Source organism: Coffea eugenioides, chromosome 2 (assembly GCF_003713205.1).
Source record: "Coffea eugenioides isolate CCC68of chromosome 2, Ceug_1.0, whole genome shotgun sequence".
Taxonomy (NCBI): domain Eukaryota; kingdom Viridiplantae; phylum Streptophyta; class Magnoliopsida; order Gentianales; family Rubiaceae; genus Coffea; species Coffea eugenioides.
This window is the reverse complement of record NC_040036.1, coordinates 67,215,033-67,231,764: the sequence shown is the minus strand read 5'-3', so window position 1 is coordinate 67,231,764 and position 16,732 is coordinate 67,215,033. Positions and strand designations below refer to the sequence as shown.

The following is a 16,732-nucleotide window of genomic DNA, read 5'->3' as shown; positions in this document are numbered from 1 at the left end:
ATCATTTAATTCACGAACAATTGCTAAACTAGCTTCTAAGGCGAGCGCTAAAAACAGTCTCTTTTTTTGTTTTTGTCAAAACCAAAAGAAAAAAAAAAAAGGGTTGCATTGAAAATATGATGAAACAGGCTTAAACCTACTTATTAAACCGTGTTTTTTAGTTTGAGGGGGCAGATTTATTTCATCCTCTATAATTAATTAAGAGAAATTGCTAGTTGTAGTTAAAAATTGATGGCTAGAATTGCGGATAGTCATGAAAAGAGATTAGGCAGTGGCAACTCAAGATGCAAAGCAATCATTGGATTGAGGATAAAAGAGCTGTCAATCAGCATCACATGTGCATGTGATTGAGGCATTGAGCTTACCACATTTTGTACAACTACAGAAATGGTCGGAGTTCAAGTTCGAAAGAACTCAAAAGAATAAATTAATCCAGCTTAGCTGTGTACCCCAACTCGGGAGGGTCGCGACGAAGGATCACGAGCCTCACAAGTTCCTGTTCAGTTCAGACCAGTTGAGAGCAGAATGATCATTTTCTTTCACAAATTCCTGCTTATTTATATTATGTTAAGATTCGTTTACACCATACCTTTACTTTATTTACATCTTAGGGGTAAACTGATTTGAACTGGAATTTGTGAGGTCCTAATCCCATTATGAAGATTGCTACTTCCCCCGATGTATACGAGTTTTTCTTCCTACCATTGTATGAGTTTCTTGTTTTGTTTGAGTTAGTTGTATTTTTGATTAATTCTTTATATATATATATATATATATAAAGTAAAATTGCTCTACATTGCATGGAGTTTATTAGTTTATCAACTTTATTTATGAGTTCATTTTTATCAAGCCTAAGCACTCTTCCAAAGATATAATTGAAGAGGTCTAAGAATTGGATTTTTCTTGAAAAGGCATAAAAAAATGGATTTTTCTGGCTTATTGGGAATTTTTCTCCAAGAAGCATAAAAATTGGATGTTTCTAGTTACTATTCAATGAGCACCGCACCGGCTATTACACTTGATTTACATTTAAATATCACAAACTCACGTCCATTATTGTCCTTCGATTTTATTTTTTTTTTGTCAATTATCATCATGTACACTTGCTCCTACTCTTACTCTAACATATTTAAAGGAGATGATCCAATAGAATCACGGATAACCAACGAAGACTGAACCCAATTATCATCATCATTATTGTCCTTCGTTTGTCAATGTTTTTCTGATTTAACTTCACTTTTTCAAAAGAGTAACACCTAGGGTCTTTCTTAATTAGATTAACCCTTTGAAACAAATATTTTAGTTGGCTACATTTGTTTAGAGATGACACCGTAACAAGAAGAAAAAAAAGGAAATAGAAAGGTTCACTCATTGCACGACCTGAAAACTTGTGCTTCCATTTAATGGCAGACATGGCGAATAAAGATGTCTGGTCACAAAATTGGTCTAGCAAGAGTCAAGTACAAAAGTACCTATTGATGGAATTCTTAAGTGTTTGATACCTAAAATAATTAAATAATATTTTTCTTGTATTATAAACACATTTTTTAATTTATTTTTTATATTTTTTTTCATCATTTTTTTATCTCACGTACATCACATCACAAAAAAATGCTACTGTAATTATAACAAATAATATTTCAATTAATACTCTATCCAAACAGATTAATACTCTATCCAAACAAAACAAAGCTGGAAAATTTAGGTCCCATAGCTTCATATAGGCTGCTTGATCTGAATAGGGAACTAGGGTGCTTCCCAGGAACAACGTGACTAGGTTTTCCAATTGGGGGCCAAACATCCAATGTGTGGCAAAAATGTTTTTTTCTTAAGGTTGAAGTCCCACATACTCAATAACAAAATAGTTGTTTAAGGTGAAAATCTATATTTGTAAATAAAAATTTCAGGTCTGCTGCATGCCATATTTTCAAATTTAGGGCAAGTATTCAATCAAAACCTATTTTAATACAAAAATTCATAATCCACACAACAATTTTATAGTCCTTGGAGGGGCAAACTGAGATTTTTGGAATTCTTGGGATTGCAGGAAGGGGCACTGTGTTTCCGCCTGTGCTTCCCAGTAAGAGTGACAAATAATTGGATAAACCACCCTCAGAATTGTGATAACTGTAAATAACTCCCCTCTAGGTTTGCCAGAGTACACTTTGCCACCTTTGGTTGTATGAAATGACTATAATGCCCTCGCCGTACTTTCAAGGAAAATTATTTTCCTCTTCAGTATTTTTTTTTTATTGTCTTCTTTTTAATGGTTTAATAGAAAAGAGACAGCAAGAAGGTGATGCAAGAGGAAATGGAGAGAAGAAAAGCAAAGCTTTGTATCTTTATATATATATATATATATATATATATATATCTTATAATCTTTATATCTTATAAGAAGACGTTTTTATTCCTGTTCATTGGGCATTTTTGTCCATAAAATTTCATCTGCTCACTTCAGGGGCATTTTTGTCCGTGAAGTCCATGCTTGAGGATGTTGTACGTTGGAGTGCACTTTGTGATGGTTGTGCTTTGTACGTTGCACTCTTGGTTTACTGCTTTAGGACTGTGGAGCCCACTTTAACATTCCACTGCAACATCCTGCTTCTCATTGTGGTTCAGGACCATCAGGCTGCTTCCCGTTTCACATATTATATACGTTGGAGATTTTTGCTTTCTTGCTTGTGGACCGTGGACCCCACATTGATTGTATGTATAGTTGTGTGGATTGGGAAGAAAAAAATATATCTCCTCTTGAAATTAACTTGAGTTAAATTAAATGATAATGGATGTTCCCAAATTATTCAATTAAAAATATTAATTTTTTTAAAGAATTAAACTCCAATTAAACTGTTGAATGAAAATTAAATTAAACTTTGGAAAAAATTAAAAATAAACTTCAACTAAATTATTGAATTATATGATGATAGACCTAATAATCATCAAAAAAAAAATGAAGAATTATTGTAGACATAATAATCGCAACTCATAGATATAGAAATATTAGATTTCTGAATTAAAATTAAAATTCAACTCCAATCAAAAGATGGAGTTAAATTAAGAATGGAGAATTAAAACTCCAATTAAACTCCAATTCTGAATTAAAAGATGGAGAATTAAACTCCAATTAAACTTCTGAATCTGAATTAAAATTAAAATTACACTTTTGGGAAAGATCAAAAATAAATTCAACTGAATTATTGAATTAAATGATGTTTTCATCATTTAAGGTCATAGACCTAACAATCATGAAAAAAAATCAAGAATTATGGTAAACATAATAATTTGGAGGTCATTAGAATTGTCCTTACATATACATAAGAAGCATATGCATTAGAAATGTTCTACAGTGGTGCCGCTTTCAAGTGAAGAACACGTTTTGGGTCCTGTTCATTGGGCATTTTTGTACTTAAAATTTCATCTGCTCACTTCAGGGGCATTTTTGTCTTCTAGCTTTTCATCTGCAGCAAGCTTTAGCCGAATGTTGTAGAACACGTTTTGGGCAGCCTTAGCCGAATGTTGTAGAAGACGTTTTGGGTTCCTGTTCATTGCAATTTCATCAGCTCTCTTATAAGAAGACGTTTGGAGGTTCCTGTTGCTTGTTGGAACTGCTATTGGAACTGCTTGTTGCTTATTGCAAGGCTTAGCCGATGTCAGTGGAACATTGGCTGTTTTACACCATTTACAAGAAGCATTAATGAGATGTGACGTTGATTTCTATCAGCCAGCTAATTTTTTCTTGTTTAATTACATTTTTAAGAAGGCGTTTGGTGGTTCCTGATCATTACAATTTCATCTGCTCTTCTGGGGCCAATTTTGTCGTTTCAACCTCTTGCTTATTCTTTTTCTTGCAGCTGGTACAACTGCTTGGTGCATTTGTTTAGACAATATGTCTTTTTTGCCCTTATTACAAGTCTTACCCGGAGGTTTAGTAGAATGTGGAGATCGTAATATTGGTTGGAGAGTGTTTTGAACATTTGATAGATGTGATGGGAGGATTTGATAGAATAGCTCTTTATTACTTTTCTAGCCCTCTAGATTCTAATTATATGGATGGGTTTCCATCCAACTATGCCTTTTTACGTAATTTAGCCTTTTTAACTTTTTACCCATTCTTGGAGACCGTTTTCCCTCTGAGTTCTGTCAGTCATTACTCTTCTTTGCATTTCATCCCCTTTTCTCTGTGTTTTCACGATAGCCTTCTACTTTTGTTATGGAAATTGTTCTTTATTTGACTCCATATCTGCTTTTATGTTTTCCCGGCCAGCTACCGCTGCTTCACTTAACACAAGCTGTTTTCTTTGAATTCTTGATGCAAATGCCCACATGCGGGTTTGATGAACTAAAAGTGTATACAGGACAGACAAACATTTGCCTCATCTGGAGAATACAGGGCAATCACTGACACGTGAGCAACATACCCACCATATGATTCATAATAAACAGATCTTTGCCAAACGGGCTGAAGAGCACGAAAGATTCATCAACAAGGTAATCAAGTAACTGACCGACCAAAACCCACCATATGTTTGTCAGATGGTCTCAGTAGCTATTAAAAGAACAACTTTGTAGCTCATATTTGTTTCCGGGATTCATTGTTTATTTACTTTTACTAGCATCTTTGCTTATGGTTTGGTGACCTGGGATGTCGATTTTAGGTTGCACTGATTGGGAGCTTTTTGGGTTGATAGGTGACTTATTTGTTGAGTGTTCTTGGGTTTGGAACATTCTGCTTTCTGTTGGGTGCCAGTGAGTATTACATTCTTGAGATTTGATAATTCAGTTATCTTTATCCCTCGAATAATTAGTTAGGCCTTGTGGATTGTCATTTGCTAATTTGTTTTTGTGGTTCTTTTCTATTGTGGCGCAGGGCCTCAAGATGTCCCTTATGCATATTGTTTGCTCTCTATCATATTTGTTCCTCTACGGTGCATTTATTATCGATACAAGAAATGGCATTATTATCTCTTGGTAAGCTCTTCCTGTTTTGCAACTTCTTGTTTTGGCCCATTTAACTATACGAATATTTTTTGTTTTGTGTATCTCGGTTATTTAGATGTTTTGTCGAAGAGGTTCTAGAGTCTTAATTAGACAAAATCACTCTATGTTTAGTTGGAATTCTGATGGTACATGTTATCTGTGAATTTTTCTGTTTCAGTGTAGACTTCATCTCCTACAAAATGTACTTTCTCTTGTGTCACTATGTACTTCTTTTGCCATTCAGGACTTCTGCTACTACGCCAACACACTATTCTTGGTCATGCTTCTTTGTTTTCGTAGAAATGAGAAGTTTTTCATGATTTGCTTCTCTTTTGCAGAGGTAAGCAATCAATCTGGAGATGCCTTGTTTTCATCTAAATGGCATTAAGATTTGCTTCTTTATGTCTTGACTCCTCACATAACTGCAGGGTCCACTGGCTTGGGCACTGATTGTGTGGAGATGCAGCTTAGCCTTTAATTCTTTCGACAAAATTGTAAGCGTCTTCATACATCTTTTGTCTGGTAAGTTGGACATCCTTCTCTACAAAATAAGACAAAGGAACTTAAGAACCTTTTGATCCAACTTCGGCCCTTCTTTTCCTTGATCCCCAAAGCAAAAGCTGCAAAAATTATCTGTGGAATTCTTGATACGGTGGCCAAAATACCTGCCGCATCTGATGTTCAGATTGCCCTATGCAAGGAAATTGTGCAATAGACACGTGATGAGAAGTGAACTTTCCTTCGTTAGCGCACTGAGGCAAAGCTTGCAGCTCTATTGATGGAGACCAAGGAAGATTCCGAAACTTTAGCTCTCCTTTCTGGACCAATCAAGGAGGTTAGAGGATATAGCTTTCATTTTATATGGTCTTTTGCACTTGTATAATTTCTCTCATGGGAAAGTTTCATGTTTTATGTCTCTGCAAGTTCAGAATATAGGAAAGCTTCAGCTGAGTCCATTAAGTGCTCTTTTTATCACTTGAATTTCTTCATTTCCAACCTCCCATAACTCAAGTACTGATTTACCTTGACATCTTTGCTCAAAAAGCATCCTTTAGTTGATAAAAACTTCTTTTCCTGCAACTGCTTCATAATTTCATACTACAGACCAGCTTTTATGTATTAATTATTTTTCGAGGACTTGGAACAACTGAATGTTGAACAAACAGCTCAAGAAACTTAAGCACATAATCAATAACTAATATGTTTCCTTGCTCCAAATCATTATGTTGTCTCAAAAGTTGAGACAAGTCCAAATCTATTTGTTTAAGTTTTGTTTTACCTTCTTTTATGATAGCCATGATATAAAAAATGATGCAGTGTTTCTTAACGAGTTTGAAGACCAAATCTGACTTAAAAATAAATAGGAATGGAATAAAAGAAATGTAGGAATCACATCTAGGTTTTACTACTGTGTTACCATTAATTGCTCGAGTCTTGATGAACTTTGAATTCGATAAGTGCAATTCTAATAAGTATTATTGACGATTTGGAATTCCACTTTTGGAGTTCGAAAGTTGGAGTCAAGTTATGCTCCTAGAATACATGCTCTTTTTTTTTAGTGTCTTATCAGACAATTTCACATAATTATTTATCTAAATGTTGATGTTTGAATAGTTTATCTAGAAAATTGCATAAAAAGCGATTTTTCTGATATGATCTAGAGAACCATTTCATGAGTATTGAACTTTGTCCCTTCTAAGTACCCCAAAGAACCTTACGCCCAGCCTTCTGCATTTAGATTGCGTAGAATTCTATGATCCCCAATTGTTCCTCGTTCTGGAACTGCTCAGAATCTAGGTAACCTTGGGAATGACTTTTGGTAAACGTAACAAGTCCCTCATGAGAGACTGGTATCATACAAAATATGGAAACCAATGTTTCATTTCCATTCTTTAACCTCCTTATCAGAAAGAAATAGATCCAGCATGGCAGACTGGTAGAAAATTGAAAGTTTCAAGGATCTAAAGGAAAACCAACTCATAACTAAGGCTCTCAATCTTAATTTCTAAGAGCTATCATTTGTGTAAATTTGTCATCAGAAGATTCATATTATGTCCGAAGTATTCTAGGTAGGATGTTATTCTTGAATTCTGCCTTCAAATAAATCATGGTTAGATAAATACTAAATTTTGACTATAAAGTGGCATTGGTACTACATAACTTAACTATGCATTTCTTTTTAACCATGGCATGCACGTCTTACTTATTTTTCTATTATATGCTTTTGTGTCTCAGCTAAAGCTATAGACGAATGTCCTGACCTCAAGACCAAGGCTGCTGAGTCAAATAAAGCAGCAAAGATAGATTCAAGATCAAAATCCATTGTTGAAAGGATGCTTGATAAGTATGTAAACTTCTGAAATGCTAGATTACACTATAGATTTAAACTTTTTCTCATTATCTCATTTTTGGACCTCCCTGTATGTTTATAACTAACAGAAAGCATCAATAAGCTGTGAGAATAGCCATAAAATACCAAAGATTGGATAAGATTGAGGAAGCAGTTATAAGAAGTGACAACATTTAAGTAACCCTATACTATTGTAATCAGGTCTCTCACAGTTTTGTCAGCTCTAGAAAATATTAGTGTGACGTGGTTATATCTATCTAATTCATTCTTGTTAACCTTGTTCATAATTCTAATTCATTCTTGTTAACCTTATTACTAATTCTAGAGAACATTAGTCCAAATATATTAGATGTCAAAATTTGAGAAATTCTGACCCTCAACTACTTTAATGCAGATACAACGTCTTCTTGTTAGAGTATTCCAAAAACTGCCATCACCCCATTATTTAAGCATATGTCAGCTTCTCATGTTTTTTGGATAGACCAGAGGACATTGCAGCTGTATTTGAGAAACTCTTAAGAACAGAAAGCAATAATGATGCTTTATTGGGATTTCAAATAGCATTTAACCTTGTAGAGAATGAACACCAAGCTTTTCTTTTGAAAATGAAGGACCAACTTTCCAGTCTCAAGGAAGATGTTTATGCTGAGAGGTTATGAAAAATAAAAGGAATACTGTCTGGAGAGACTTCCATACAGTTGACATTGCAATTCTTATATAGTTATTATAACTAAGGCATTTTCCCTATTTTCTTTTCTTCTCTTCCCAAGATAGTTTCTCAGTTTACTAGATTTCTTTGAAGTATTTGACTAATTGTTGGTTTTTTGCATATTACATTGCATGTCCTAATTCTCAACACAATAAAGCAATCTGTTGAGATGAGAAATAATATTTGTCATAATGCAACTATATACGCTAATAGCATTATGCATGCTGTCAGAACCGTCAGCACCTTACTGTGCACCTGCTTTGCTCATCATTTTATATGTTGCATAATGATAAACGTAGTCATTTCTATCTAACATTTTGTATTTGTTTAAACTCTCAGAACTGGCTCACCCGGGCTACAAATTAGGTTAAGTTTAGCGCAACAGCACTACGAGAAACACAAGCATTGTCTACTATAGGGAAGGCATAAATCAGTTCCTGTGTGATAGTCTAACAAGCGCTAATGCTGAGGTATTTGCCTTGTTGTGTTAAGTAAAAAAGTACCTATTTTTATCTTTGCACTTTTCCTCCTTTTTTAAAAATTGTCTCCTACAAGTTATTCAACATAGTACCTACCTTAAAGAATGTCCTTTACTCGGACATCTCTGCTTAATGTCTATAATCTATTTCTAAAATTAAAAGCTAAATGAATTCTCTCTTTTTGTGAAAAAGAGAAATCAAAAGTCAGTTGGACATTTCTAACGATTTGGCATTGGGGATAGCTCTTGACAGTTTATGGAACAGAAGAAGCAACTGATACACTGATTGAGCAGATAACTTGGAATCAAGACCCCATACTACGTTATGGATAAATGTATGCATTTGCATTGGCTTACAGTAGAACTGCAAACAACAAGGCCATTTGACAGCTGCTGCATTTTGCTGCATCAGAATTGAGTGACAATGTTAGGCACACTGCAGTTTTGGCACTGGGTTAGTTTCTCTTACGTTCAGGTTTGGCACTTGCATATGGTTTATGTTCTAGGCTATAAGAATTTGACAACAAGGCTTTACTTCTCCAAACAACTTTTCATATGATGTATTCGCTCTTAATTTTTTCTAACCTTCTACAAGGATCGATGAAAATGCACATATTGAACAATCCATCTAATTGAGTTGCTAATCTTAAAATGTAGACTCCTCAAATCGTCTCCCTGCTCTCTGAATCATATAATCCACATGTTCATCATAGTCCAGTTCTTATGTTTGGCATATCATGTGCTGGTACTGGTCTGAGCGAGGCCATATCATTGCTGGAGCCTTTGACATCAGATGTGCCAGCGATTCCCCTGTTGATGCATTCAGGTAGTTTTTTGCCTCATTTAACAGTGATTCCCTGATTTTTTTCCCCTTATTTAATAGACGGCAATTGGAAAATTTTATTCTGGATAAGCATCAGGACACTATGAGCAAGATGCTTGCAATTTGAGCATTAGGAATGTTGGATGCCACTATTCACTGATTTAACCTGAGCATAAAATCTCATTAATGCTGTACAATAACTCATAAGTATTAATCTTCTTGTTTCATTTTCTTCTCTACATCAGAAGTATACAGACTCTTATTTCTTCTGCTGCATCCATTTTAGATTACATCAACATAATGGATATTCAGTGTTTTCCCATCTATTACTACCTCTATGCTATTATACTCTCACCTTCTCCACATACCAACTCCCCTGCTGTTACTTTGACTAAAACTTTCCTCCTTGTGTAATGAAGATTGAGAAATGCATCATTTTCATTTCACAGTTAGTCACAATAGATGCATGATCTCTTTATTATAGAATAAAAAAATTGTTTTCGTTGACAATGCTTTATGTTGGATTTTTTTTAGTAGTTACAAGCTTTGCTCACGGACAATTTTGTAATTGGTAGATTCATGGTGCTGCAGAAAGGAAATCAGAACTGGAGCTCTTTGAATGGACTAAGCATTTTGAGCTCATGTGTAACACATAGTTCACGACACAAGCCTGAACTAGCGTGTCAGTTATTGCTTTTTTTTTTTTTTTTATAGCAGCATGGACGTTATTCTTTTACTTTTATGACAGGAAACTCATTCTATTGATTTTTGCTCACACTTAATATCAGAGCCTAAAACATCATGCAGTGAAAGCAATTGCTCATGCTCATTCATTGTAAGACACTTATTGCGCTTATAGATTGTGTATACAACTTCCGCATTGCTATTATTATCTGTTTCTTATTTTCGCTTCTTTTTCTCTTTCAACATTTTCCCTTCCCTCACCCATGCATAATTCTCTATATATTTAATCAAGTTTGTTTTGTCTTCATTACTTCTCAGTACAATGACAATTTCAAGCAGTAATCAATTATATAAAAAACTCAGACCAGTTCTCCTCTGCTCATCAAACAGAAAAGTGAAAATCAGGAATTGCTTAAACTCAGTGACACCTTACTAATATATACTACTTTTCCATGGTAAGGAACCTTGCTAACAGGTCTAAAGTTCCCACGCCTTGCGTGGGAAGCGACCCCTAGTAATATGATATACAAATACCCTTCCTCATTTCTGTTTCTGTTGGTCAACAAGTGCAACATGAACAGATAAAGAATAGAAGACTGGCAGACACAGAACAAAACTTAGCTATGTGCTGTGATTAGTCCTTGCAACATTACATGAATCCACAAGAAGTTTTTGGAGTATCAAAGTTAGCTATGTGCCATGATTTCTTGATGATTTTGTCCTGTAATCTGAATATGCTGCTTGCATACAGACACTCTACAATCAGTCTGTTATTGCCAATCTACGTAAAACTAATGGGGTGCAGTTGATTTGGCCTGGCTTTTGTTGAAAAAACAAGAAATCCTGAAATTTGCATTCTGCTCTAGATCTAGACAAACATCAACCGTGGCCTGATCAGGGTTTGCAAATTACTCTCTCCACCTGCAACCGCAAAAGCCCTTGACCCGGCAAAATTCTGCTGGAACTTGCCGACTTGGCACGTTCACCAGGCAATTTATCTCCTTGCTAATGCCAGGGAATTTTCAAGACTAACTTCTGTTGCAATAGTTAATGCTAGCATGTTAATGGTATGCAAGATAACAACCCCATATCCAGCTATACAGTCGTATCGGGTCAATGATAATTGCACGCTCAAATTCTCAGGATGGTTGAAAGATGAGGCAATGTCACAAACATTACTCAGAAAATGCAAAATGAAGGATGAAAGCTTTATACCAGCATGAAGCATCCTAGTGCAATGACAAGACAATCTTCAAGCTCTCTGCTGCAGCAACACAGGGACAACAATTGAATAACCCTAGAAAGCACAATGATCAATGGACAAAAGTACGTGCTTAAAGATGACGGCTACTATAGTATTAGAAGGAAGCAAATGAGCTTACAAAATCTGCATTATTGCAAAGTTCATGATTTACCAGTTGAGGCAAGTGAGATTAGCAGTAATCTAGAACAGCACCATTCTGTCCATTTATTGGATAAAACATATCCCTAGATGAATAAGACAAGGCTTCGACACTGAAATCAAAATCGACCACAGCACTTTTAAAAGATATGATGGGACATTATGCAAACCCTGACAGCCTTCTTACCTTTCTAGACGCGTCTGTATATCTAAGGTTGGGGAGAAGATGTGAATTGACAGGCAGAGTGCATGAATGAAGGAAATTTTGAATATAAATACCAAGTTTTTCACCTTGGTTGTGGTTCTCGATTGACTCAACAGGCATCAATGGAGCATCGAACTTCCTCAGGACTGCACTGTACGTATGAATATGACTATATGTATGAAATGCCAATGAACATTAACATATCAATACTTTGACATCAATAGAGATAAACTCCAATTGTAAAAATATAATACTGCTTTCCAAACACTCCCCCTGTCAAAAGCTAAGTACCTCCTTTTACTAAATCTAAGAGTCCAGAAGTGGCATGTGAGCAAGACCAATAAGGTGTTGATTGTTAACTGGCGAGCGTTGTCTCACCTATTAGAAAAGCTATACCAAGCTCCATGATCATCATACCCTTTTGTTAGATTTAAACAATTGCAGAACTTTACAATCACCTTTGATCTGTTGAAGTCTAGTCAATATACGAGTCTAATCAACTTTTTTGCAAAGGCACAAAATGTAATAAACGAATCAAAGTAATGAAATGGAATGTTAACAGCAACTATTAGATATACCTTGTAACAAAAGAACCGGACAGAAAACACTTTTTTGTCATTAAAGGAAAGTACGATATGCAGTGATTACCTTTTTCATAAAGCGTTTCAAAAAGATCTTATCTTATTTACGTACTCATATACTGAAACTTATCAGATCATAGATTAATAAAGTTTGCCAATTCTTTCCACGAATGCCTTCTTCCTACTAATCCACACGTAAACCTTCACGCAAAAGAATATCCAGATATGGAGGACAAAGTATGACTCCATTTGACTCTAATAAAAGAGACTGTCACATCAAATATACACTGCAGTCTCCTAAAATTAATCTCTCAGAGTCTACCCTTCTATACACAATTTAATTAAGGATACAGTATGCAACATATAAACAGCCACAAAATGTAACTTTCGCAGGGACAATTATAGCACATACAAGGTCTAATTTTTTGAGAAATAAACTGAATTTCATTTTCAGCTTTGAAAATTCTCAATGATCTAAACTGAGTATAACAAACAGAACATCTGAAACCTTTAGTAGTTCCTCTCCTTGACCATTTAGGAAGAAAGCTTTGTAAATCCAAATGAATCTAGGGACACATACCTTGAGAAAGAAGACTAATAAGTTCTATTTTTCATGGATTAAGATTCTTCAGAACTAAATTTCCACGAAGCAAACTGAATAACAGTTCAAGCCTTAAGCAGTTTCTCCTGTTTAACCTCAAGCCAGACTGCTTTATGTATTCAGGCATGGAGGCTTCTTACCTAACTAGCTCTCAGGGTATGCGTGGATGCAATTCTGAATAGAAGAAAAGGAGCTAATAACAAATCATATACATAGGAATCAACCAAATAATCCATGATAACATGCAAACTCAGTTAATTATAACAATCCCTTTGTTATGGATGTAACTCTTGAAATGATCAGAGGCAATTTCTTTAAAACATATAAAAGCCCTGCCTTGAAGGTAACAAGTTAATACATGAAATTCACATCAAGAAGTGCGTTTTCTTCACGTAACAGCACGGAACAGAAATTAGATAATTCATTCAGTTTCTGATTATTCACCTTGCAGGACACTTTTCACAAACTCCAAATTTAGTTTCCAGATAAATGAAAAGGCCAAAACCTCTGAAGAAATAGTCAAAAGTTGAATGATACTGTAAGTCTAAATGTGTCAATTACATAGAGCAATATGATGCCCCAAGACAGACAAAGGGTACTGAACCATATAATTGCCCAAAGGCAGGCATTCTCTTGTACAGATCCTTAAAATGTGTTACTTAATTGGCCCAAGGCAGACATTCTCTTCTACAGATCCTGAAAGAATGTTACTTGATTTGACACGATAACGTCTCTAATTCTCATTCGGCTTCCTAAAACCAAATAATTCCATAGAGTACATAATACTGAATCCATTTCCAAGCCCTGCAAAGCCAAAGCTAAATAAGCTCAAAAAGAACCTATCCTTCCATCTTCCTCCCACAGGTGTGATTGCATAAAAGTACCTAGTGATTTAAAAAATATCTACAGTACTGACAAATGAGGAAAAAATATGCATTTTGAGAAATATATGCCATAATTACACTACAGGCAAACACCTCAGTGCTTTTTCTTTTTAAATAAAATTAGCATTGGTGCAAAGGAAGAGAATAAAATATAAAGGTAAAAACTGCTATAGCAGCATCTGCATCAATTTCTGGCCAAGCTTTGATCTTCCTACAGATTCTCTTATGCTTCCCAGAGAAATAGAAAAAGCAAGCAGTAAAAAGGCACTCGTAATAAGATCATGTGAACTGCAAACAATAAGCTTGTATAAACATAGGTCAGCTTTGCTTTTCCTCTCCAAAAGCATACACTCTTAGCTTTTAAATAGTGTTACCCCACATAAAAAAATATAAGTAAGCTTTATTCATGCATAAGGAAATCAGACACTGAGGATTTAAGACTGGCCATGTCGCAATAGCAGTAAATCCCAAAATAGTAGACTTTCAAAAAGGTCTATGTGCTGCCAAGCCTTGAAATCTCCAAGCAACATTGACACTGAGGATTTAAGGCTACATTTGCCCTAAATTGTTAAAATATGTGGAAGTAAGAGGGTTGAATTCATACCAACTCTAGAAAACATCTTTTCGCTCCTCCAATATACGTAGTGCAGTATGTCCCTCAGAGAAAATGAAGCAATAATTTGCTGGACCAAGTTTTACATGGACAATGCAAATACATCAAATCTTGACCCAACTAGCTTTTCAAGCTTCAAACTCAACCTTCCTGTATCATTACAGGTAAAGAATTCAAGCAAACGTCTCTTTTGGTTATCATAAAGAAAAAAGATCCACTATAATTCACAAATGGCTAACACCTATATCTAATATGATTACAGGTAAGTTGAAACTGCAAAGAGCCAGAGAGACATAGCTCATCAATACATGGCGCAATAAAAAGAGACAACACCATGCTCCAAACAAAAAAAGTTTTTGTACAAGCATCCTGGGAGCTAACTTTTGCACTGAAATTTCCCAAAGAAATAAAGATCAAATGACAGACATTTCAATTTTAAGAATTTACAAGGAATGACAAGAACGTTGTCTATCTCTTTTCTCATTTTTTTCTTGAACTTCTTAATGTACTAAATAAGCTATTAAACAAATGGAGAAATATAATCAAGTATAATATAAGCTCATAGTCAATAAAATCACAGCTCAGCGAGGGTCTTGTTAGCACTCAACCAAACCAAGAATGCAAAATCTTCTATTCATTCTTCCAAGCATACAATATCAAAGAGAAACCAAGATTATGTGACTGAGTATCTCGGAATCTCTGTGACCATGACCAATGTAATGTCTGTGGATCACAGAGAGGTTGGCTAGCCCATAACTTCTCAGGTGGCGCACAAGTCTTGAACATGAAAACTGCATTTCCAAGTGACGTAGCAAAGAGCCAGTTATGAACATCCCAAAATACTTCAATTCCAATCCCATCAACCAAAATGGTATGATTCCCTCGAAATTTCCAAGTCAGTCGCTTCACCTGCAATAATGGCTTAGTATCCACCCGGATAACAAGGCATGGATCGCTGATGCCAGTCGTATCACATTCAATCATGAGATCATGTACAGGGCCATTGTCACAAAACTGAGCCTTAGTCCCAAACATTTTTCTACCAAAAATGTGCTCTCTCTTTGCAATCAGAACAGAACCAGATGAAGCAGGGGTGGCACCTGTTTTCTTCAAAGCTTCTTTTCTCATGTCTCCTAGCAGTAAAATAATTTGTCTCTCACAAACAATCCCCAAATAGAAGCCCTCCAACGGCTCAGGCCCGGATCCAAATTTAGCTGAAGAAAGGTCCCAATACACATCAAGTTTACTAGAACTTGCTTCTAAGCTCTTCGACCCTTTCTTCTTAGAGAACAACCACGGTTTGATATCAACCTTACAAAGACTCTGATTCGTGTTATCATCAATCCCAACACTAAGGCCTTGACCCATCAAATTTTTACTCCAAGTAACAGTTATTGAGCAAGATTTACCGCGCAATCGACATTGATAAACAGAAGTTACTAAATTCTGAGCAGCTTTATTAGCAGTTGATGAAGATGACGATGAAAAATCTGCAACTTGAACCCCATTTTCCCCAAAACAAGAAGGAAAATCCTTCATAGCTTATACACCCAAAACAAGAAACTTCACTTCTTATCTGCTTAATAATGTCCCCTTCTCCTCCCCCTTGTTTATCCAAAGCAGTTCTTGGATGACTTCTACAAATTGTAAAAACAGGACACAAAATTTAAGTCTAAACTCATAACTAGACAACATCATCTGAAGCCAAGAAAGTATATTCAGTTACATACCTTAGTTAATCAGAGAAAATAGCGAGAACCCATTTGAGAAAACAGTTCAAATCTACCAGAGAAGGCCAGATTTGATCTGGGCTGGGAGCAGTTCAGATGCATTCTGCTGCACAGAAAAACCCATGAATCCACAGTGGAGAGGAAAAAAAAGGAAGTCCTAGTACTAAGTATAAAATAAAAGGATGAGGAGGGTCCCTCTAAATCAAGAGACAAAATTGGGGAATGTAGACAGTAAAAAGATAAAGAATTTAGAAAGGGAGACTAGAGAAGGAGACAAAAAGTGAGACTCCTCATACTCATTTCACTGTCACTGGCTCTCCTGTACCAAAGAAGCTGAAAACCCCATATAAAAAATAACAGGTCTGGTCAATAAATTATGAGAAGAATGGAGAAGATGAGGTGGCGAAGGCCAAGGAAAAGAGCAAGATGACACCATGGTAGTGGTGGAAAGGCTGGATTTCGAACATCATTATTTACTCAGAAGAAAGCAGGAGGAAAAAGAATCTAGTCTTGTCTGTCTTTTTTTTGGTTTTTGTTTTTGTTCATCTCTTTCACTACTGTTTCTCTCTGTTTGTTTTTTAACTTTTTTTTCCCTATTTTTGCTTTACCTGACATGGTCACATGTAATCTAGCACCTAAGTAAAGCAGTCTAGTCATAAAAAAGTGTTGGTTAACAGAAACTGATTTCCACA

General features: G+C 35.5%; 1 protein-coding gene and 2 long non-coding RNA genes across 10 annotated transcripts; 2 read left to right on the top strand and 1 right to left on the bottom strand.

The window, feature by feature from the left end:
• The first annotated feature begins 4,434 nt into the window (after positions 1-4,434).
• On the top strand, positions 4,435-4,908 carry LOC113764099. Of its 2 annotated transcripts, none has more exons than XR_003467472.1 (3): positions 4,435-4,491; positions 4,659-4,749; positions 4,871-4,908. It is a non-coding gene; the product is annotated as an uncharacterized LOC113764099 (long non-coding RNA). The 2 variants fall into 2 exon arrangements; XR_003467473.1 differs by having other exon boundaries at positions 4,437-4,491; positions 4,692-4,749; positions 4,871-4,905.
• A 369-nt stretch (positions 4,909-5,277) lies between these two features.
• On the top strand, positions 5,278-10,253 carry LOC113764098. Of its 6 annotated transcripts, none has more exons than XR_003467469.1 (8): positions 5,278-5,320; positions 5,409-5,502; positions 5,681-5,815; positions 7,216-7,324; positions 8,379-8,509; positions 8,761-8,992; positions 9,175-9,343; positions 9,916-10,253. It is a non-coding gene; the product is annotated as an uncharacterized LOC113764098 (long non-coding RNA). The 6 variants fall into 6 exon arrangements; XR_003467468.1 differs by having other exon boundaries at positions 5,666-5,815; XR_003467467.1 differs by having other exon boundaries at positions 5,595-5,815.
• A 4,458-nt stretch (positions 10,254-14,711) lies between these two features.
• LOC113761802 lies at positions 14,712-16,516 on the bottom strand. Of its 2 annotated transcripts, none has more exons than XM_027304939.1 (2): positions 16,041-16,516; positions 14,712-15,947 (listed from the first exon to the last, which is right to left on the bottom strand). In XM_027304939.1, the coding sequence occupies exon 2, from the start codon at positions 15,847-15,849 to the stop codon at positions 14,941-14,943; it is 909 nt and encodes a 302-aa protein (XP_027160740.1). In that variant the 5' UTR covers positions 15,850-15,947; positions 16,041-16,516; the 3' UTR covers positions 14,712-14,940. The 2 variants fall into 2 exon arrangements, with proteins under 2 accessions (XP_027160740.1, XP_027160741.1); XM_027304940.1 differs by having other exon boundaries at positions 14,712-15,944.
• Between the last annotated feature and the right edge of the window lie 216 nt (positions 16,517-16,732).